The sequence below is a fragment of the Indicator indicator genome, chromosome 6, assembly GCF_027791375.1.
Source record: "Indicator indicator isolate 239-I01 chromosome 6, UM_Iind_1.1, whole genome shotgun sequence".
Taxonomy (NCBI): Eukaryota; Metazoa; Chordata; class Aves; order Piciformes; family Indicatoridae; genus Indicator; species Indicator indicator.
The window spans coordinates 30602371-30625013 of record NC_072015.1 but is presented as its reverse complement, the minus strand read 5'-3'; the positions used below and the strand labels follow the sequence as shown (position 1 = coordinate 30625013).

General features: G+C 42.2%; 1 protein-coding gene across 1 annotated transcript in view; it reads right to left on the bottom strand.

Moving 5' to 3' along the window:
- The window catches only part of LAMA1 (laminin subunit alpha 1), a 97252-nt gene extending 77145 nt beyond the window's left edge, over nt 1-20107 (bottom strand). Inside the window, exons 1-7 of the mRNA XM_054381609.1 lie at nt 19918-20107; nt 19459-19571; nt 9306-9548; nt 6443-6622; nt 3604-3693; nt 2425-2542; nt 766-944 (exon numbers count right to left, since the gene is read on the bottom strand). Coding sequence (XP_054237584.1) covers nt 766-944; nt 2425-2542; nt 3604-3693; nt 6443-6622; nt 9306-9548; nt 19459-19571; nt 19918-20107 — 1113 coding nt within the window. The remainder of the gene's footprint in view (nt 1-765; nt 945-2424; nt 2543-3603; nt 3694-6442; nt 6623-9305; nt 9549-19458; nt 19572-19917) is intronic.
- Nucleotides 20108-22643: the final 2536 nt, after the last annotated feature.

The window sequence follows — 22643 nt, the reverse complement described above, 5'->3', positions numbered from 1 at the left end:
ATGGGGATGGACTTTGTATATTGGCCTGTTGTGACAGGACAAGAGGTGATGATTTTCAGCTGAAAGAGGGAGATTTAGGCTGGAGGGAAGGAAAAAATGTTTACAGTGAGTATGGTGAAACCCTAGCCCAAGTTGCCCAGAGAGGTGGTAGAATCTCCATCCCTGGAAACATTACAGCTTGGATAGGCTGTGAGCAACCTGTTCTAGTTGCAGATGTCCCTGCTCACTCCAGGGGGGGTCGTACTAGGTGACCTTTAAAGGTCCCTTTCAATTCAGACCATCCTAGGATTCAATGAACTAATGAATGAAGATTGGAAAAGCTAACACACATCCAACAAAAGTCCAATCTGACCTGGAATGTTTCCAGGGATGGAGCTTCTACCACCTCTCTGGGCAACGTGGGCCAGGGTTTCACCACCCTCAGCACAAAATTCTTCTTTGTATCTAGCTTAAATCTCCTCTCTTTTAGTTTAAAAGCATCACCCTTTTCCTTATACATCTATATTTCCATACCAGACTTCAGGTTTCATCTTATTCTTTTTTTCTCCAATACCTTGCCCTAGCCCTCCCATGAAACTGGATAAGCATTTTGTTTTTCTCTGAAAGTTTTGGCAGTGTCATCTGTAAAAAAATAAATCCTTTATAGATCTCAGCTATCCTGCCACTGATAAAAAGATTAATATTAATGAACAATGAACTCAAATAACATCCTCATACCATGTTGTCATTCACCAAGACATCAGAATGACATTTTCCAGGTCTTACTTTGTGTGGTCTGAAATATCCATCAGCACATGTTTCACAGTTGATCCCAGCAGTATGCTGAGTACAGTTCAAACAGACACCACCTCCTATGTACTGGCCATGAATATCCATGCTCTTTTTTTGCTCTGCAATGCTCTGGTTGTAATAACAATCTTCTGCTTTGTTATGACAGTTGCACTCTGAGGAAGAATGGAAAAGAAACCAGATTTTTGTTGTTATTATTATTATTGTTTACATTGTATAACAATTCCTATAACACTGACATTCCTCAAAGTAGAAAATATAAGTAGAAGAGCCTATCAATTCATCTCAAAAATGTGGGGTTTTTTCCTCCCCTTTAACCATGCTATAGGACTTGGCAGTCTTGACACATTTAATTTTTTAGCAAGTAAGCACATTTCAAAACCTCTGTTGCTGTAACAGTATTCTGCAGACCTAAGACAATCCCATCAGTCTTGATGTCAATAGTGATATGAGCTTTCAGTAATAATTATTCTTTAATCTTCTGTCCTCTGCATTAAAGAAAATCTGCCTAATTCTTCTCTTAGTTGTATTATACACAAAAATCTGAGTAGTCAGCAATGCCAGGACACGAGTGTGACATTGATTCAGGTTAGAGGATACTTTGCTCCAGACAGTCATAGAGTGACACAGAATCATAGAATCGTTTAGGTTGGAAGAGACCTTACAGATCATGAAAGTCCAATCATTAACCTAGCACTGCCAGACCCCCACTAAACCATGTCCCTCAGCATCACATCTACACAGCAATCCTTCCAGGACTGGGGATTCCACCACTGCCCTTTGCAGCCTGTTCAAGAGCTTGGCAACCCTTTTGGGGATGAAGTCTTTCCTAATGTCCAACTTAAACCTCCCCTGGAACAACCTGAGGTATTTTCCTCTTGTCCTATCACTTATTACATGGGAGAAGAGTCCAACACCCACCTTGCCCCAGCCTCCTCTCAGGGAGTTGTAGCAAGTGAGAAGGCCTCCCCTCAGCCTCCTTTTCTCCAGGCTATACAACCCCAATTCCCTCAGCCACTCCTCATGAGACTCTTGCTCTAGACCCTTCATGAGCTTTGTTGCCCTTCCTTGAACACAAAACATCTTGTGGACATCCAGGCTTGTGTCAAGACCTCAACTAAACCCAACATTTTTCCAACTTTTTTTAATCCATTTAGTTTTAATCCATTTAGGATTTAATCCATTAAGTTCTTAAATCTCTACAGTTTATGCATCATCAACAAAAAGAGAAAGAACTAGTCCTAGAAACACCCTCAGCCATAATGGCACAGGTTAAGTCAGTCAGGTAATCTACAATACTAGTGGCCAATAGGGAGTCTCCTTCACCACTTGTTATATGAACAAAGTGGCTATATATAAAAGGATTAATCTAAATCTGGTATTTTTACAGGACTAAAATCAACCCCCAAGTCTCTTTGAAAAAGAGATTCTGAAAACTTTACTGCATGCTTGAAATGATCTACACAGATATGATAAGAAGTAGCTCCTCTACCTATGAAGACACTTTGTAGATTTTCCTTTGCTATTGGTATAGATCTTTTTTTTCTCTGGTATTAGTGTAGATCTGTATGAAAAGCAACCTCAAGGAAGAAAATAATAAGCTTTTGAAACACCTAAGCCTCTGCACATACTTACTCTCACATTTGTTCCCAGCAGAAATGGTTCCTGGTCTCCAGGGTTTCTGGTGGTAGCCTGGACAGCACTTGTTGCAGCTCTCTCCACATGTGTTGTGTTCACACTGGCACTGCAATTTCTAACAATAAAAAAATCACTTCTTTAAATTATCCATTTAAAAAAAAATAAATTTGATGCATGTTGTCAAAATTTTGCCACCAAAAAAACATCAGGAATCACAAATATCTCACAATTAGCATTAAACTGCTCAACCAAGTTGTATCAGCTGCTGGGGAGCAGCCTTTCTACAAAAGAAGGGACAGATCTCCTGGGTTGCAAGAGAGACTGTTACTTATTGAGCCCCTTAAACTGTTTCAATTTAATACCAAATAAGAAGAATTTGCTTCAAGAAAGTTACATTACCTGACAGCCAGCTAAGACTGCGCAGAAAGGGAAGAAAATTATATCAAACAATTTAGAATCATAGAATCCTCTTGGCTGGAAAAGACTTTTAAGATCATTGAGTCCAGTCATTACCTAACTCTGGTGATAATCATGCCTCTCAGTACCACATCTCTGCATTTTTTAAACATCTGAGGGGATGGGGATTCAACCACCTCCATAGGGAGCCTGTTCCAGCTGTTGAGAACCCTTTCAGCGAAGAAATTTCTTCTAATGTTCAATCTAAACCTCCTCTGGTGCAACTTGAGGACACTTCCTCTTGTTACTTGGGAGAGCAGACTGACCCCTGCTTGGCTCCTTTCAGGGAACTATATAGCACCAGAAAGCCTCCCCTCACCCTCCTTTTCTCTGCCCCATTCTCTAAACTGCATCTCACAGGGGTTGTTCTCCAGATCCTCCACCAGCTTCTCTAGACTTGCTCCAGCACCTCAATGTCCTTCTTGGAGTGAGGATCCCAAAACTGAACCATATCACAGAATCACAGAATGTTAGGGGCTGAAAGGGACCTCAAAAGACCACCTAGTCCAACCCCCCGGCCAGAACAGGATCACCTGTACCAGATCACACAGGAATGCATCCAGACAGGTTTTGAGTATCTCCAGAGAGGGAGACTCCACAACCTCCCTGCACAGCCTCCAGAGAGGGAACCTCCTCTGTCTCCTCCTCCTAGGCAATTTTTTTCCCCTCTTAATTAGAAAAGCTGCTTAGTGAAATTGCATTAATGAAATTGAAGGATACCTTTGTGACTTCATCCAGAGGACAGCTTCGAGCATGGCCATAACAAATGCACATGCCACCAACAGAGATGTCCTTTATTGAGTAGTAGTACTACAGAAAAAAAAAAAAAGGTTGAAAATGGATGAATAAAAGATGTTTACATGCATGTACATCTTCCTACTTACTCTGGAAAACAAAATTCCTAGCATTTGACTATTTTGTGTCTTAAAAAGATCTAAGAAATATCTGAAAACAAAAGAAGCTTTGAATTTCTGCTGCTTGGGGAAACCTCCCAATTTGTGATTTTTATGTTGGCTTTTTTTTTCCTCTCATGTTTTTAACTCATTTGTACAAAGTTGACTTTTAAGTAAGCATGCACAATTCCTCAGCTTCAGGAAAGATCACCAAGTATGGTCTCAGCCAAAATTTACCTGTACAAAAATCCTTTTTCCACCTTCTGAGACACCATGAAGCATAAGTAGTTGTTATATTCAAATTTCAGTCTGAAGAGTAAGAGTTTGTTTTCCTAAAATGGGAACTCTCCCTTCCCTTAAAACCAGCTTGTGCACACACTTCCAGACCAGCTCTTTGCCATCAGTGTGTTATTCTATCCAAATTCCTTGCTTAAAAAAATCAGCAGAGTAGAATCCAGGTGGTGAGTAACATACACAAGGAAAGGATTTAATTTTCAAGTCAAGGAAGAGGCAGGAAATGACCATCTGCATTCAGTTACAGCTGCAGTATCAACATGGTTGGCCTGCTGGGTGTGCTGCGAAGTATCTACACTACAGTGAGATGAAAAAGAAACACTTTTTGAGGATACTTCTAAGGAAAGAGTTCAAGACCCTCTCAGACCTAATAACCCTACAGCCATCTGGTTCAGGGAGAGGAGATGGCCCTGGGTGGTCAGACATGCTGCCTCCTGGGCTGTTATTTCTTTGAAGGATCTTGGAGCTGGAGCAAACTATCCTCTTTGACTTCCTACTGATTTATTTTCTATGTATTTAAAATTATTATTTAGTATTTTAATATTATTTTGTTTTCATATTATGGGCTTGAATAATATGGAGACTCCGGAGCAGAAGGTCCTTAACTGTTGAGAAGGAGGCAAAGATTGAGAAAAGCAGGACAAAAGCAGAGCTCCATTTCTCACTGTGTTCCCTGCTTCACCTCCTTTGTCTTGTTTTCTTAAAACTCAGAGTTTGGCTAACAGCAGCTGTGTGCAGCTTGAAGCTGAATGGGAGGCCAACACTAAGCAAATGCTTCAGTCAGAAATAAATAAATAGAAGATGGAAGTAAAGGTGCTGCTAGAAAAGTTCTGCAGCAGCTCTTTTATAAGATTGTGTACAACAAACTGGACAAAATGGGTGTCAACAACCCAATGTGAAGTCTTCAAAACACAACCTAGAAAGTTGGAATGTGAAGATCTTGGTTGTAGATGACTGCACAACAAAACAAGGAAAGATGTCAGGATTTGAGAGCCCTGCCCAGTAAAACTCATCTTGAAGATGAAGATGTGCAGCTTTTCATGCAAAACTGGACTAAGTAGTGCTTGGTGGGATAGTGCTAACCAAGTCCCATATGGGGCATGCAGAACAAGCAGAACGTCCATATTTTATGCCTCAGATATGCTGAAGCTGAAAGGATAGTTCCACAATCAAGGTTAGCCTTAAAAGTACCCACCAAACCCTGACCAAATCCCTGTTCCTTCCTCCTTTCTGGCCCCAGTTATCAGACCACATAGAAGCAGTGTCAACACACAAGGATCACATATATCAGAGAAGCCACAAATTGCAAGAGTCCTGTTGCTGCACAAAGAGTTGGCTGTGGATGCTCTTCAGTATTAAGAGCTACAAAGGAAGGGGAAGAGGAAACACTTCTCATATTCTTCTGTCCTCATCAGAAAGCTCTGCCTTCTAGAAAAACTTGAAGGCACTGATGTCCTTATCTCTGACTCTCAGGTAAATGAAAAAGAGGGCCAAGACAGCAAAGCACAAAAGCAGAAATACTGCATAGTACTTCAGTCTTGGTGGGTACTGGTACTAGGGGCTCCAGCACTGAATTTCCATGAGATTTTGAAGAAGTCAGCCTAAGTGCTTAGTGCCTCAGTTCCTCAGTTCAAAAATCTGACAAGTAGAGATCAGTCAATACTCTCAGTATTCTAACCCGGGTGTTTTACATTAGTTTATGGGCTTTAAAACAACTGACTGCAACACCCTTAAAAAATCAAATAAAAAAACAAACAAAAACCCCTCATAAGACACCAAAAATCATGGTGGCAAGGTCATCACATCAAGTATTTGTATGAATCTTTGTGGTTGGAAGAGATCGTTAAGGCCAAGTCCAGCCATTATCTAACTTTACCAACTCCAGTGCTAAACCATGTCCCTCAGCACCACATCTCTCCCCCTATGAAACACCTCCAGGGATGGGGATTCAGCCACTTGCCCTGGAGAGACTCTCGAGTCTTTGAGAACCCTTTCAATGAAGAATATTCTTTTAATATCCAACCTAAGCCTCTCTCTCCTGGTGCAACTTGAGGCATCAAAACTCATCAAAAAAATCAAAATCCACAATGACATGGTTGCCAAAGAGTTATTTTTATGAATCAGAGCGTTGGGTCCTAAAATCCTTGATATACCAGAAAAGGTACAGCAATAGTTGAATGAAGAGCAACCTCAAGTGACATTTTCAACAGCCAAAGCACATTTATTTTGCTGACAAAGCATTACAAATAGCATAAGTAATTTACACAAGCAAATAAAGCAAAAAGCAAACAAACAATCTCTAATAAGCATTTTTTTGAAGGTGTTTCTGACAAAGTATGACACGGAATGTCGTTCATGAAGAATCCACTTACCCTTCTGGTGACAATGGGGTCTAGCTCTTTTGGATCGTTATGGCTGAGTGTCATGAGGTCAGCATTAAGAGTTCGGATGCGCTGCAGTCGCAAGCGAATGTATCGTGCAGAAGTGAACTCCAAAAGCTTCTGTGAAGGATCATCAGCGCTGGGCCTACCGTTGATCAGGGATGTGTGAATCTAGAGAGAGAGAATGACTTAATCATAAACAGTATAGGTTGGGGACTGACCTCTTGGAGAGCAGCGCAGAGGAGAGGCACCTGGGGGTCCTGGTGAGGATATGGATGACCATGAGCCAGCAATGTGCCTTTGTGGCTAAGAAGGTCAACGGCATCCTGGGGTGTATTAAAAGGGCTGTGGTTAATAAGTCAAAAGAGGTTCTCTTCCCCCTCTACTCTGCCCTGGTGAGGCCATATCTGGAATATTGTTTCCAGTTCTGGGCCTCTCAGCTCAAGAAGGGCCTCAGGGAACTGCTTGAAAGAGTCCAGTGCAGAGCCACAAAGATGATGAAAGGAGTGGTGGAAGGTGGAAAGGTTGAGGGAGCTGGGGCTCTTTAGCTTGGAGAAGACTGAGCGGTGACTTCTTTTCTTTAATGTTTACAAATATGTGAAGGCCAAGTGTTGGGAGGGCAGAGCCAGGCTATTCTCAGTGATGTCCAATGATAGGACAAGGGGCAATGGGTGGAAGCTGGAGCATAGGATGTTCCACATGAACATAAGGAAAATCTATTTCACTGTGAGGTGACAAAACACTGGAACAGGCTGCCAAGAGAGGGTGCAGAGTCTCCTTCTCTGGAGACATTTCAAACCCACCTGGACATCTTCTTGTGTGACCTACTCTAGGTGATCCTTCTCTGGCAGAGGGGTTGGACTAGATGATTTCCAAGGTCTCTTCTAACCCTTAACGTTCTGTGATTCTGTGTGATAGTTGTAATTCACTTCCAATAACAAACATCTTAGTGTGTGAATAAAAACCACAGAACTTTGGGTTGTTTTCCAACAACTCAGCACAGTGAGATGTTAGCTAACATCTAATCTAGTTACTTTGTTCCCTCTCACTGCAGGGGGGTTGGACCTTTGAAAGGTCCCTTTCAATACAATACATTCTGATTCTATGATAAACTCCCTGGAATTCTTTTCTCTTCCCTACCCTCTACCTGCAGGCAGAATTTCTGCTTCCTGACTCACACAGTTAAGAAACCAACACTCCTGGCTCATCATAGTCTCAAATCTCCCAGACTTATGAGGGGACTGCATGAAGAGAGAAACAGTATCAAAAGTTTGTCCTTAATTCCCATGGTCTTCCCTCCTCTACCTTATTGAGATGGAACGTGTAGTTCTGTCCATAAGCAAAGGTTTTACCTTCAAGTTTTCTTTGAAGGTCACCTAATCCAACCACCATGCAGTCAGCAGGTTGCTCAGAGCCCCAGACAACCTGACCCGGAATGGTTACAGGAATCTACCACCTCTCTGGGCAACCTGGGACAGTGTCTCACCACCACCAGCAGAAAAAACTACTTCTTTTTCTCCAGTGTGAATCTCCCTCTCGTAGTTTAAACCAATCACCACTGTCACAACAGGACTTGCCAAAAAGTCTGTCTCCATCTTACTGATTGGCCCCTTGAAGCACTGAAAGGCCAGAAGAAGGTCTCCCTGGAGCCTGCTCTTCTCCAGGATGAACAACCCCAACTTCCTCAGCCTGTTCTCACAGCAGAGGCATTCCAGTGCTTGCATCATTGTTGTGGCCTCCTCTGGCCCTGTTCCAACAGGCCCATGTCTTTTCTGTGCTGAGGACTCCAGAGCTGGACCCAGCACTGCAGGTGGGGTCTCAGGAGAGGGGAGCAGAGGGGCAGAATCCCCTCCCTCTTCCTGCTGCCCACATTGCTGGGGATGCAGCCTAGGATACAGCTGGCTTCAGCCCTGCAACGCAAGGGTCAACCTAAGGGTTTTCTGCTTTATGTGAAGAGACAAGTTTCTCTCTTCCATTTGATCTGTGGGGCATATACTTACATCACTGCAATAAACATTTGATTGAAGGGCATGGGACTTGATATTACTGAATTTAATTGGCATTTTCTTGCTGAAATGTATTTTTAAGTTTATGTGAAGGTTTGACACACTTTAGGACTTAGCTGCATCTACTCCAGTCTTATTTTTCACCAAGGAATAAAAATATATTGGCTTCTATTAAGCTAAGTGTTACCAGCACAAGATAACACTGCATTTATTATCACAGTCTTACATTATAGCATTCAGAGTAGACTAACCACTGCTTTTAATGTATCATTTCATTATGTGGTTGCCTCTGAGCAATAAATTACACAAGTACCATGAACAGAGAGTTGGTTAAAAGAAAGCACAACCCACAGAGAGGCTTGCACAACGCGTAGCTCTTTTAATTATGCTCCATCTCTGAAACAATGCCAAGGCTTGTTTAGGAGTACCAGCTGTGCCCAGCACTTCTACAGTGTTTGCAGCTTTATCTCACACAACCAGGTGTTCCCAGCACAGGGGGGTTCTTTATTACATCAAAAACCTGGCAAAACAGAGCCTCTCTTAAGAGTCTTTCTGGATAAAGCAACTAATAATTCACAGTTAATAGCTACTGTCAAATTATGCAGAGAGAGAGAGAGAGAACGAACAAAGAGTTTAGTAACAGGAGCATGTAGAGCCAAAGACATGTTTCATCCCAACATTTAAATGCTAGCTATAGTGGTACATGATGTAAAAGAGGAGTAACAGATCATCAGGTAGTGCTGAAGGTGACGAACTCTACCTGTTGCCCAAAGTTGTTTGGATTACAATTTTCCAATCACTATCAATCCACACTCTTACAGACCCCAAAAGTGCAAAAGCAAACCTACCTCTCCATGTTCCAAGGGAACTAATCTGGAATAATAAGAGGTGCAGATCACTTCATCATCTCTCTTGTAAGTTGGTGGCCCAATTCTTGGTGTTATATTATAACGAGTTAAACATTCAGTATCGCTAATTGCGTAGTACTGCCATGGTCTGAACTCGGTGCCATCTATGGAGCGTTCCAAAATCCAGTTTCCAGGTCGTGGAGCATTAGCAGCTTTGATAATGACATAGGCAACTTGAAAGACCTAAAAAGAAAACGCAAGAAGAAGAATTTAACACTTCATTATGCTGCAAAATACCACCAGAAGCCAACTGGGTACTAAATTTCTATGTTAAATGTACCATATAAATGGTTTGCCTGGGGTTAAGGGTAAAATTTGGCCAATGTAGGTAAAATTTGGTCAATCTAGCTAAAATTTTTACACAAAAAGGACAGTCTAATCTTTTACCAGCAGAAATATGTACCATTTCTTGTCAAAACTCTGAACATTACAAGAAAACAAAATAAACAAAAAAAGAAGACTAAATGTAGTCAGTGCATCATTAAAATATGTCCCTGAAGGGGGGGCTGGACTAGATGACCTTTAAAGGTCAAATGGACCTTCCAACCCCAACCATTCTATGATTCTGAGTCAATGCAATAGCTGAAATCTATATCCATATTGCACATTGAAGAATTATGTGGGTATCACATTCTTTCTATGGGAAATATGGTATTTAGCTATTCTGAATCACGGAGTGCCTCAAAGAAGTGGGTTGTTGGTTTGGTTTTTTTTTGCTTCTTCTCAAAGCAGCTACAGCCCAAACAACTCTTTCTTTCACATTTTAGCTGGGAGCTTAATCCTCTAAGTAACAGCATTTCTGATAAGCTTTTTACACTCTACATTAAAAATCTCTGTGCATTCCATTCTGCATTAAAGTTATTTAAGCAGAAGGTCATTTACAGACACTGCTGTAAGCACAAAATAAGATGAACATGAAAAACAAGCACAAGGAAGCTATTTAAGAATAGTATCTCTTAAGATGTGTACTCTCTAGAAGTTATCTTGACTAATTGCAACAATCCTGGGCCCAAAGTGAAACCCTCATCCACTGTTCAACACTTCTGTGAGTAGGGAGATAATGAACTTGTATCTCTTTCTAAATGACCTTGTGGTGGTAGCAGGATAACAAGCCACAGTATTAGCCACCAGCACTGAAGTGCTCTTAATACAAAGCTACTGTCCTCTTCCTTACCTAACACCTACTACATCATTTCACTTTAAAAGGCTGTCTTTAAAGATTAGTAAGATTTCTATAAAGGAGTTTTATGTTTTATAAGTACTACAGAATCATAGAATACCAGCATGGTGGGCATTGGAAGGGACTTCTGGAGATCATCTAGCCCAACCAATCTGCGAAAAACTGGGTCACCCAGAGCAGGTTCCCCAGGATCATAACATCCAAACAGGTTTGGAATCTCTCCAGAGGAGATTCCACAAATTCTCTGGACAGCCTGCTCCAGGGCTCCAGCACCCTCACAGCAAAGAATATTCTACTCAATATTCAGATGGAACTTCCTGGGTTGTGGTTGGTGCCTGTTGCCCCTTGTCCTGTCACTAGACACCACTGAAAAGTGTCTGGTCCCATCCTCCTGCTCTCCACCCTTCAGCTCTTGATGAGCATTGGGATGATGCTCTCTCAAGCTGCTCTTCTCCAGGCTAAAAAGCCCCAGGGCTCTCAGCCTTTTCTCCTCACAGAGGTGTTACAGACCCTTCAGCATGGACCTCCACTGGACCCTCTCCAGTAGTTCTCTGTCTCTCTTGAACTCTCTTGAACAGTAGGATCAAGCCACATTTAGATTAAAGAAAAAAGTTGTACAATTCAACCAGCTCAGGGGTTCCTATCCCTGCTTGAGCAGGCTTCCTTGTCAGCTGTGATTCCTGTCTCCATGTGTAATATTAATACAGCTGAGCTCCAATTAAGCCACTATCAGTTCTTCCAGACATTTTAAACACCTTTTTTTTTTTTTTTTACATTTGGTTGGACAGTTTTTCTTTTCTGCAATACAGATTAAAAGCAGAACAAGATTAGCACTTGCCACATAAAATCAGATTTCAATCTTGTGAGACAGGTAAATAAATACAGAGAAATAATCAATAGTTGTATTCTGCCCACTGTTCAAATAACTCCTTTGGAAAGAAAAGTGAACAGAGCTTTGCTTAGGAGATCTTGCAGACATGAGAAAGAAAAATAATTGGTGATATTTTAAAATAATTTGTGATATTTATTTTTAAATGACTTAGTAAAGGTGTTATTAAATTTAATACCTTTAAATAGTCAAACTATCTCAGTTTTCTATTAAAATCAAATGTAACTGAAAACATGATATTCACTTGGTCCAGATTTATCATTTAAGACATACAAATGCAACATTTCTAATTGTTCCAGTAAATAGGAAAATTTCAACAAACTGAGGATTTTGTCTATGGATTTGTATGACATTTCATCAATGTAAGCAGAATTAAATAAAAAGAGAAGACAGCTCACTGTTTAGTCATAGCCTTACAGCCTTAGAGACAGAATTTCTCTGGGGTCTCTAAATCCTCTGTTGTTCAGCACAATCTTAAAATGGGATGAAAATTAAGGGAATATTGTCCTGGTTTGAGCTAGAGCAGAACCAATTCTGGTCAGGCATTTGACTTCTCAGCTCAGTCTCTCCTCAGTGCCAACACCTTCTGAAGTTCAGGGCAGGTTTGCACAGCCAGTGGTGGCTTCTAGCAATGAGAACACTGAAGGGAAGGGCTGCAGAAGAGCTCTGGTTTATGCTTGCTCCTGCACAGACCATGGGCAATGCCACATCTTGTGCACCACCTTTGGCATCATCATCAGGATCAAGCTGAGGGATCACCAGTGTCAAGCCTCTTCTTCAATGGACAATGTCCAAGGAGGAGTCTGTTGTGCCTTTGATCCTGACCCATGTATGCCTGAATCCAGTTCCAGTCTCCATCTGCAGAATTGTGCTGCTGAGTCCAGACTGGAACTTCCCAGCGCCTGCCCCCAGCATCAGTGATGACAATGATGACAGTCATGGCCATCAAGGGTTGTGTTCCATATTGGTCTCTATCTTTTTGTCTCTGTTTCATTGGATTGTTCTTCTTTCCACCCCAGCTGGTTTAGTTTCTTTCCCTGCCCCTCTCTCTCTCTCTCTCTCCCTTATTCCCTTTCTCTTCCATTTGGGAAAGCAGAGTGGTTCATAGGCACTTGTCTGGTGACTGGCCCAGCCCTGAGCCTTTACAATTTTCATTAAAAAAAAAAAAGAGCCCCTTTTAAATAAAACCTCCACCATGCCAGGAAACTCCAGCTAAATAATAATAATTTAGAAAAAGCTAAAATACCTGCTTTTCAAGAGAGGGGAACACAACTCAGACTCCAAATCACGCAACTGCATTCCCTACACAGAACCAGGATTTCACTGGTTCAGACAGTGGTAGCTGAGTTCTCTATGTATTTCACACTGGGCTATGCACAAGCAGAATCAGAGGTATCACCATTGCTGTACCCCTAAGCTGAAGACACTTGTAGGTGACAAGAGTCACTTCTATGGGTATTTTCTATACACAGAAAAGTACTTCCTTAATTTCAGTTTTATTGACTGAACTTAAGAACTGCTACATACCTCCAAGCTCTAAGTCAGTATTTCCCTTAAATACCTAACAGGTTCAAGACTGGAATCTCAACTTTTTTTTCCCATGCCATGGTAGAAAAGTCTCCTCAAACACCCTTCTTTGTCTTTTATTTATTTCTTTTTCCTCTCCACTTGCTGTCATCAACTAAACTACTTCCCTGCTTATTACACAGTTGGCTGAACAACAAATGGTCTACTTTTGATTACATTGAGATTTTTTTTCCAAGACCCATTCAAGTCTGCAGCTGATGTAGCTGGTTTTAAATCCAGTTTCAACTAGTAACAATGAGCTATCCTTCATCACAAACCGATTGCAGCCACTGCTGCAGAAACAGAAGATAGCCACAAGAGTATGCAAGTCAAATTCCTTCTAAATATCAAGTTTCTTTGTGAAGGGGAAAAAAAATCAGTTAAATATAAAAATATTCAATATACCATTCCATAAATTAAATCTTTTCAAGTCCACACTGACACAACTTGCTCCCCAGAAAAGCAGCAGTCATGTTTGGTGTATATAGGGATTGATTTTTCCTGTGTGCATGCAGATCAGCAATGACTGAAATGAAAACAATTGACACTGTGCACCCAAACAAGGCATTCAAAAATCAGTGAGTGGTTCTATAAACATTCAAGTATGCAGAGAGTAGAAAAACCATTGCCTTAGAAACATAGAATAATTTAAGTTGGAAGAAACTTTTCAGATCATCAGGTCCAACCTTTAATCCAGCACTGCCAAATCAATCACCAAACCATGCCCCTCAGTACCACATCTCCATCTAAATCCCTCCAGGTGAACCCAGGCAATGTATTCCAGGCCTTGACAACTCTTTTGGGGGACAGTTCTTCATGTCCAACTTAAACCTCCTCTGGTGCAGCTTGAGGCCATTTCCTCCTACTGTTTGTTCTTTGAGAGAAGTAACCAATGCCCACCTGGCTCCAACCTCCTTTCAGGGAGTTGTAGTGAGCAAAAAGGTCTCCCCTCAGCCTCCTTCTCTGAAGACTGAACAGCCCCAGTTCCCTCAGCTGCTGCTCACAAGACTTGTGCTCTAGACCCTTCACCAGTTGTTTTGCCCTTCTCTGGACCCGCTCCAGCACCTCAATCTTCTTCTTGGAGTTGGGGGCCCCAAAACCGAATCCAAATATCTGAGGTGTGGCCTCAGCAGTGCTGAGTACAGAGGTACATCTTTTCAGTGCCCACCAACCAGCCACGTGATAAACTTGAGCTGTGTGGCAAGAGCTAATGATTTCTACACTTTAATATGACTGTGGAGCTTTCCCAGAACTCATTTCCTTATTGAGCTACAAGGGTAAAAAGGTGAAGTCAAAGCCAGTTAGTAATTCTCAAGTAGCCATACATTAAAAGTGTCATTTTACAGGCATTTCAACCCTGACTGTAAAGATCAACCAAATAAACTTGTATGGAAGAATCATCTCTTTGTAGCAGCAATCACAGAATCATGAATCAAGTTGGTTTGGGTTGGAAGGGACATTAAAGGTTATTTGGTCCAAACTCACAGCATTGAGCAGGGACATCTTCAACTAGATAAGGTTGCTCAGAGCCCCACACAACCTGATCTGGAGTGGTTCCAGGGACGGGGCAACTACCACCTCTCTGGGCAATCTGGGCCAGTGTTTCATCACCAACCTCATTAAATAGAAATAATTTTTCCCCAGTCTAAATTTCCCTCTTTTAGTTTAAAACCAGCATCCCTGGTCCTGTCACAACAGACCCTGTCAAAAAGTCTGGTTTTAAAAAGCCACATCACTGAAAGGCCACAGTAAGGTCTCTACAAATCACTCTTACATCAGCCTCTAAGTGGTAATCCACTACTCATGAAATATTCATGAGCTACAATTTAACCAGGAGGGGAAATGCTGTCTCTATTCAACACTGTGGGTGTTGCAAGAACTGCTCCTGCTTTACATTCTAAGACTTTGTGATATGCAGACTCTCACCTTTCTGCTATGCCTGGTACAAAGTATCTTTAAACACCTTTAAAACTCTGAAGCACAGTTATAAAAGTGAGGAAAGTCTTCCTCATTTCATAGTGTGATAGAATTCTACAGCTGGCTCATGTACCCTGCTGATATTCACAATAGCCACTATCTCTTTTAATTCATTGTAATTTCACAAAGTAGTTAGTCCAAGAGTCCAACGCAGGCAAAAATACAGATTTTACTTAAAGCTGCTGCTGCACATTTTGTTTCTGTAGAACTGGCAGTGGAGGAAGCACAAGATCATAAAATGAATCTTGGGATCTTGTACATCAACCCTACACCTCATTGCCAAACTACTTCCACTAGTTTTGGATCTTTGCCGTATATTTAATGGCAAGGGGGAGGAAAAAAACAACTATCAAACATCTGGGTCCTGGACAGACTGAAAGGCACATCAGGATACATGTACATAGTTGTTATGGCCCATGCAAGCTAAAATTCATAGAACCATTTTGGCTGGAAAAAACCTTTAAGATCATCAAGTCCAGCAGTGCCAGGTCACTACTAAACCATGTCCCTCAGCACCACATCTACACACCTTGTAAATCCTTTGAGGGATGATGACTCCCTGGGCATCCTGTTCCAGGGCTTGACAACCCTTTCAAGGAAAAGCTTTTTCCTCGTGTACAACTCATCCATGACATACTCACTGGCTACTCCAACAAAATGTTTAAAATTAGTTATAAGTAGCACAGACTCTGACAAGAAAAATGATCAACACAGCAATTTCAAAACATATTTTCATTAGCCAGTGAGATTCCATCAAACTGATCTTCGGTCCAGCTGGTTTTAGACCAAATAAACTAAGTGCAAGGTAGAATATTAGCTGCAAGAATATCCTTTGTTCCTTTCATCTTCGAGCCAAGGGATGAATACAGTCAAATAAAGGACACATTGTGGACAGAAATTCACCTGGGGTAAATTGGAGTGGAGCCAGTTTTCCCTAGCTAAAGAAAGCTTCCCCAGATTTGCCAACCAAGGCTTTGTTCCAGCAGCCACCAACCCAGCTGCTGGATTGTATCTCTCAACTCCACACTGGTAGGACATGGCTTTGTTGGAGTGGATCCAGAGGTGGCCACAAAAATGATCCAACATCCTCTGCTGTGAGGACAGTATGAGAGAGCTGGGATTGTTCAGCCTGGAGAAGAGAAGGCTCCAGGGAGACGTTCTTGTGGCCTTTCAGTACTTAAAGGGGCCAATAAAAAAGCTGCAGACAGACTTTTTAGCAGGGCAAGGAACGATGGTTTTGAACTAAAAGAGGGAGATTCACGCTAGGAAGAAGGAAAAACTATCTCATGTTGAGAGTGGTGAGACACTGTCCCACACTATCCATAGAGGTGACAGATGCCTCATTCTTGGAAAGATTCTAGGTCAGTTTGGTCAGGGCTCTGAGCAAGCTGATCTATTTGAGGATGTCCCTACTAGGTGGCCTTTAAAGGTCCCTTCCAACGCAACCCATTCTGTGATTCTGTGCTTATCTAATCTTATTCTAAAGTCTGCACTGTTTTAGACTGAGAATCATAAAGAGGTTGATGAAACAACTGCTCTAATTTGCAGTTGTTCCTGCTCACTGCAGGGGGGTTGGACTAGATGACCTACAAAGAGCCCTTCCAACCTAAATCATTCAGTGATTCTGTTAATAAGTACAAAAAAAGAAAAGGAAAGGAAACAAAACAAACAAACAAAAAAACCCCAGATGGTCATTCTTCACATCACAAAAGACAAAAGGGTGTGAATATAGTCTGTATTCTGGCAAGGAAAGCTAAAAGACATCTTTACTTTAATACAGTACTTGAGAGATGTCATGCACAGAGCCAGAAATGCAAACAGAACACCAGCACTAACGTGCAGGTACTGACTTCCAGCAGGAATTTTAAATGTCTTACAAGAGTATTTCAACTCATTCTCAAGGATATTTATGAAGTAAACAGTTCCTAAAAATCACTAAGGTCCTTCAGAGACTTTTCTTTTGGTTTCATTACTTATGCTGACTGGCTTGAAGTCAGCACACCAAGTCAGTTCTAATAACTCATTGACTTGAAGCAGTCTCTATTAACCAAATCCTTTCTCACAGCACAGTAATTTACATTCAGTTTGCATAGCCCCCCCATGCCTTTTCTCTGGAACTCCAAGGAAAACACAGAAGAAAGGCCCCTTTGGGCCGGAAAAACTTTTCAAATTGAATTAGTGAAACTGAGCATGGGTCAGGGAAGGGAAGATATGTACTTGGTGAAACATCAATAGCACTAAGGCTGGAGAAGAAAAGAGATAGAGGACAGCTCAGCTGGTGTTTCCAAAGTGAGCATGTTCTAGGATTAAAACTAAACCTCTCCTCCTCCATTTTTCCTTCCTGTTTGCCCATTTACAAACCAAACAACTCTTCTAACAAGAAACTCCTATCCTAACCTTCTGTCTCTGACAAAGATTCCCTGTGATTTTTTCCCAAACAGTTCTACTTTCTAATTAAGGAAGAAATCACATGCCCATTTAACTTGTGCTCCAGTTCACAACATGAAACGTAAGCCTTTTGGTTTAATATGCAAAATAACTTTCAAGCAGGGTCCAGAAATCTTTCAAAAGCTTGCTACACACTATACACCCAAGTATTTCTAAGCAATAAGAGCTTCTTCCAGAGTTTGGAAGCATCCCCATATAAAAAATGGAGTACTGAGCTATGATTTTCAAACACTGGCCAACACATAGATCTTCTCAAAGATCAGCAAGGAAAAGCCAAGACAAACACATCTTCTCCACAAATCTTTTTGTCTTTTCTTGGAGGAGGGTGGGAGACTTCTGGTTCTTCCATGTCAAACAAATTAATAAATCAGCAAATATTTTGAACAGCTTAGCACCCTCCAGTGTGATGAATCCCTCCTAGCTTTAACATAATGTCCCAAGACAGAGAAGCCAACTTCTGCCCAGACACTTCCAGCCAGTCTAGTGTCAGAAATCAGTGGTTTAGAGATATATTCCCTAAATATTCAGAACTGAGAGTAAAAATTCATAGGAGACATAATACAGAACATTTCTTCCCAGTGTTCTTTCCAAAAATATCATGAGAATCAGTCAGAAGCACAGAAAGTGGCAAATCAACTTTACCCCATTTTTTGTGCACTCTTCTCATCCCTGACCTGAGGAAAGTCTGTTTCCAGGGTTCTGAAGATCCTGCAAATGAACTTTCTAACATTTTATGCTTTAATCTCATCAATATTTTGCATTATCAGCTTTAGATATTTAATACAAATATGCAAAAATAGCGAGAAGAATTTAACTTAAGATCTACTGACGTAACTGCTGTGAATACAACATCCCTACAGTTTCTTGCCTCCTTCTCTCCTCCTCTGAAACTCAGTATCAGAGTTCCAATACCTACAGATCAAAGGAGTTCATATTTGAAAGCATAATGTGCTATGTCCTCCTAAAGCAAATGACAAATGTTTCTCATTCACACATATAAAACTGTTACTGTGCCATGAATTCCAACAGCCTGGGGCCTATAAACTTATAGACACGGTCCCTTACGCTCCAGTCTGATAGGAATGTGTCAAGGGTTCAGGGCTGAGCCACCCACCAGATGAGTGCTAGAGGCTTTCTATGAACCCCTCTGCTATCCCTAAGGGAAGACAAAGGGAATAAGGGAGAGACAGATGGGCTGAGAAAAAAACTAAAGCAGCTGGAATGGAAAGAAGAATCCAATGAAATAGAGACAAAGAGATAGGAACTATTGGAACCCAGTGCCTGATGGCAATGACCACACCATCGTCATCATTGGTGTTGAGGGCAAGCACTGGGGGAGTCACAGACTGCACTCAGTGGCAGGATTCTGAAGTTGGATTCAGAAACTGGACTCAGGAACACATGGGTCAGGATGGAAGGTAGAAAGGACAGTCCTCCTGGGACACCAGCCAGGGAAAAGGCTTTACCCTGGTGATCCCTCACCTTGATCCTGAAGATGTTGTCCATGGGATGGAATCTCTTGTTGGGCAGTTGACGGTCACCTGTCCTGTCCTGTTCACTCCTCCCTGCAGGTGCCACCTCTGACTTCCTGTCCCCCAAGATGGGGCACAAGAAGTGGCAGTGCCCTTGCTCTGCCCAGGAGCAAGTTTAAACCAGAGTCTTTCTGCAGCCCAGCCCTTGGCAGTAGTTCTCCCCATCAATGTTCTCACTGCTAGAAGCAGCTGTGCAAACTTTCCCGGAACTTCAGAAAGTGTCTTCACTGAGCAAAGACTGAGCTAAGAAGTCAAACCACTGAACAGAATTGGTTTTATTCTAGCTCAAACCAGAACAAAATGAAATCTCCAAGATGCTCTTGAATCATAACTGATTATGATCTGTTCAAAATTCAATTCATAATGGCTTTAACTCCCCATGTTTAACTATGTGGTGCTAAATGGTTAACTTCTAAATACCCTAGCTCAGAAGAATTGCAATCAGTTGCACCAGTTTATATCCTACACACAATAAATGATGCTCACCTAAATGTTACTCACCTGCCTTAAATCCAAAGTTATGGTGACCCAGTGGTACTGCCTCCCATTCTGAATGCTGGGACTTTGCCACCAGTTATTGGTACCATCGATTGCACTGGAAATTGGGTGCTGCTCTGTTTTAAAGCAAAAAATTAAACATCTTGTGAAAATACCATATTTTCTCAGACCCAGAGGTTTTATTTCACACTGAGCACAATTTCTTCCTGTGATAAAGAGTTAAAAGCTGAAATTTAGCCTTCAGACAAAAAGGCTGGAGTTGATAAAGTCACTGTGGTGGTGCTCAACAGTAGTTGAAGGGGCTCTCTGTCAGCTCCTTGCTCAAACAGTTTCACTCATGTAAGAGACTTAAAAGTATTTGACCCCAGAAGAGCCCATATTCATAGGAAATGGTCAAAAAGAATGACAAAACCACTGAAACAAACTAAAAACAACAACAAAAAAGCAACAAATGAGACTTGCCTTTGGGATTGGGACTGCGGTGGTCGCAGACACGGCACTGGGCATTGCGTAGAGGCCGTCCCGGGACGTGCTCCACCAGTTTGCAGAACATCTCTGGTCCCTTCTCCCCACAGGTGGCATTAGTGGAGATGTGAGCATTGCTGGCCAGGTTCAAAATGGCAGGGAACAGGCCTTGAAGGAGGTAAATCATTATCAGCCTCATCACAAGGTAAGCAAAATACAAACCTGAGCGTGACACACAGATCTCTGAACATACAATACTATCACACCACATGGACATCAGCACTGCAGCCCTGTCTGTCCCTGCTTCAGCCTCACGGGGGTCCTCTCCACCTTGTACATGACCCCATTTCAGTCCTTCCAGGGCCAGCTGTCCCTGTCTAAGGGATGCTGCAACTGGGCTGATAATGGACCTGCTATTTCACTCCACCTTCACGTGCTTTATTGCTGAGAAACAAGAATTACAGAATTTCTGTATTCTGTTGGAATGGATCTTTGAGGGTCATATAGTCCAAACTCCCCTGCAGTGAGCAGGGACATCTTCGACTAGATCAGGTTGTTCAGAGCCCCAAACAACCTGACCTGGAATGGTTCCAGAAGTGGGGAATCTACCACTGCTCTGGACAACCTGGGCCAGTGTTTTACCACCCGCAGTGTCAAAATTTTCTTCCTTCTCTCTAGTCTGAATCTCCCTCTTTTAGTCGAAAATCATCACCCCTCATCCTGTTACAACAGGCCCTGATAAAAAGATTGTCTCCATCTAAGCCCCTTTAAGCACTGAAAGGCCACCAGAAGGTCTCCCTGGAGCCCTCTCTTCTCCAGGCTGAACAACTCCAGCTCTCTCAGCCTGTCCTCACAGCTAAGGGCTTCCACTCTTATTTTTATGTCCTCCTCTGGCCCTTCTTCAAGAGGTCCATCTCTCCTGTGCTGAAGACTCCAGAACCAGACGCAGCACTGCAGGTGAGGTCTCAGCAGAGCAGAGGGGCAGAATCCCCTTCCTCTACCTGCTGTGCATGCTGCTGGGGATGCAGCCCAGGATACAGCTGGCTTCTGATCTGGCAGTGCCCACTGCTGGCTCATGTCCAGCTTTTCAGCCACCGTTACACCCAAATTATTCTTCACAGTGCTGCTCTTCATCCCTTCAGCTTCCAGCCTGTATTGATACTGGCAATTGCCCTCACCCATATGCAGGACCTTGCATTTGATTCACACAGGCTCACTTCTCAGCCTTGTCCAGGTCCCTCTGGGTGACATCCTGTCCCTCAGGTGTGTCCAATACACTACCTGGCTTCGTATCATCTGCAAACATGCTGAGGGTACAGTCAATCCCACTCTTCACATTGTCAACTCATCAAACCCAGGAGGAAAACCAGCACACTGCTTGACGTGAGGAGGAACTGCAGAGCACACAGTCAGCTGGTGTGGAAAACAGCATTGAGCAGGAGCTCTCTGCAGCAGCAGCAGCATCACACAACACACCTCTGACTCACAAGTTTTAAGGACTGCACTTCAGACTTTTACTTGGGGCTTTCTGCAGGCTGTGTAAAGTCTAGAGGATATTTTCCTGACAATTTATTACTCTTTACACAAATACTTTGTGGTTCCTCCCAAATGGTGTTGCTCTTGTGCACTGAAGTCTCAAGATTCATGCTACTGGACTGTGAATCCTTAGGATTTTCTAAGAGGAGTAAAACTTTACTTTGGCTTGAAAGTTACTGATGAAATTTAAACAATACTGCATACAACAGAAAGAGTGTAGACCTTCTCAGCAACACTGTTGACAGTTCCCAGCCTTCCCTCTTGCTCTCAGAATCACAGGTTGGAAGAAACCCCCAAGATCACCCAGTCCAACCTTTGACTCAGCACTGAAGGATCAAACTAAACCGATGTCCTTAAGTGCCAGGTCCATATGCTGCTTGAACATCCCCAGGGATGGTGACTCCACCAGACCAATCTAATATTGATAATCATTTCAGTGAAGAAATATTTCCTAATATCCAACCTGAACCTCCCCAGGTGCAGCAGCTTGAAACCATTTCCTCTAGTCCTGTTGCTTGCCACCAAGGAGAAGAGGATGCTCCCTCCTCGCTCCAACCTCTCTCCAGGTAGTCATAGAGAGCAATGAGGTCTCCCTTCAGCCTCCTCTTCTGCAGAATGAACAACCCCAGCTCCCTCAGATTCTCCTTGTAGGTCTTGTGTTCCAGGCCCTTCATGAGCCTCTTTGCACTTCCCTGAACAAGCTCCAGCACCTCAATATCCTTCCTATAGTGAGGGGCCCAGAACTGAACACAATACTTGAAATGTGGCCTCACTAATGCTAGTACAGAGGGATGATCACCTCCCTGTTCCTGCTGGCCACTGTGTTTCTAATACAGGCCAGCTAAAATGCTTTCACTTCTTGCATGGTTATGATATAACAAAGATATTCCATTTCCACTCAGAAGCAACTCTGAAAAAGAGAAATTATTTTGGATAAAGAGTCCTGTCTTCAGAGATTAAACACAATTGTATTAAAATCATGCTTTGCTTCTGTTTTAAGGAAATCTGAAAGCAAATAATTCAGTTTTATTTGTGAAAATAAATGCCTTTTCCACTAGCAAAACGAAATGACTTCTTTTACTTCATCCACCTACAATATACATCAAATTAAACAAGGCAACATGAAATACTCCTTTAATTTAAACTTTAAGTTAAAAAATTGGACACAATGATCTTAAAAGTCTTTT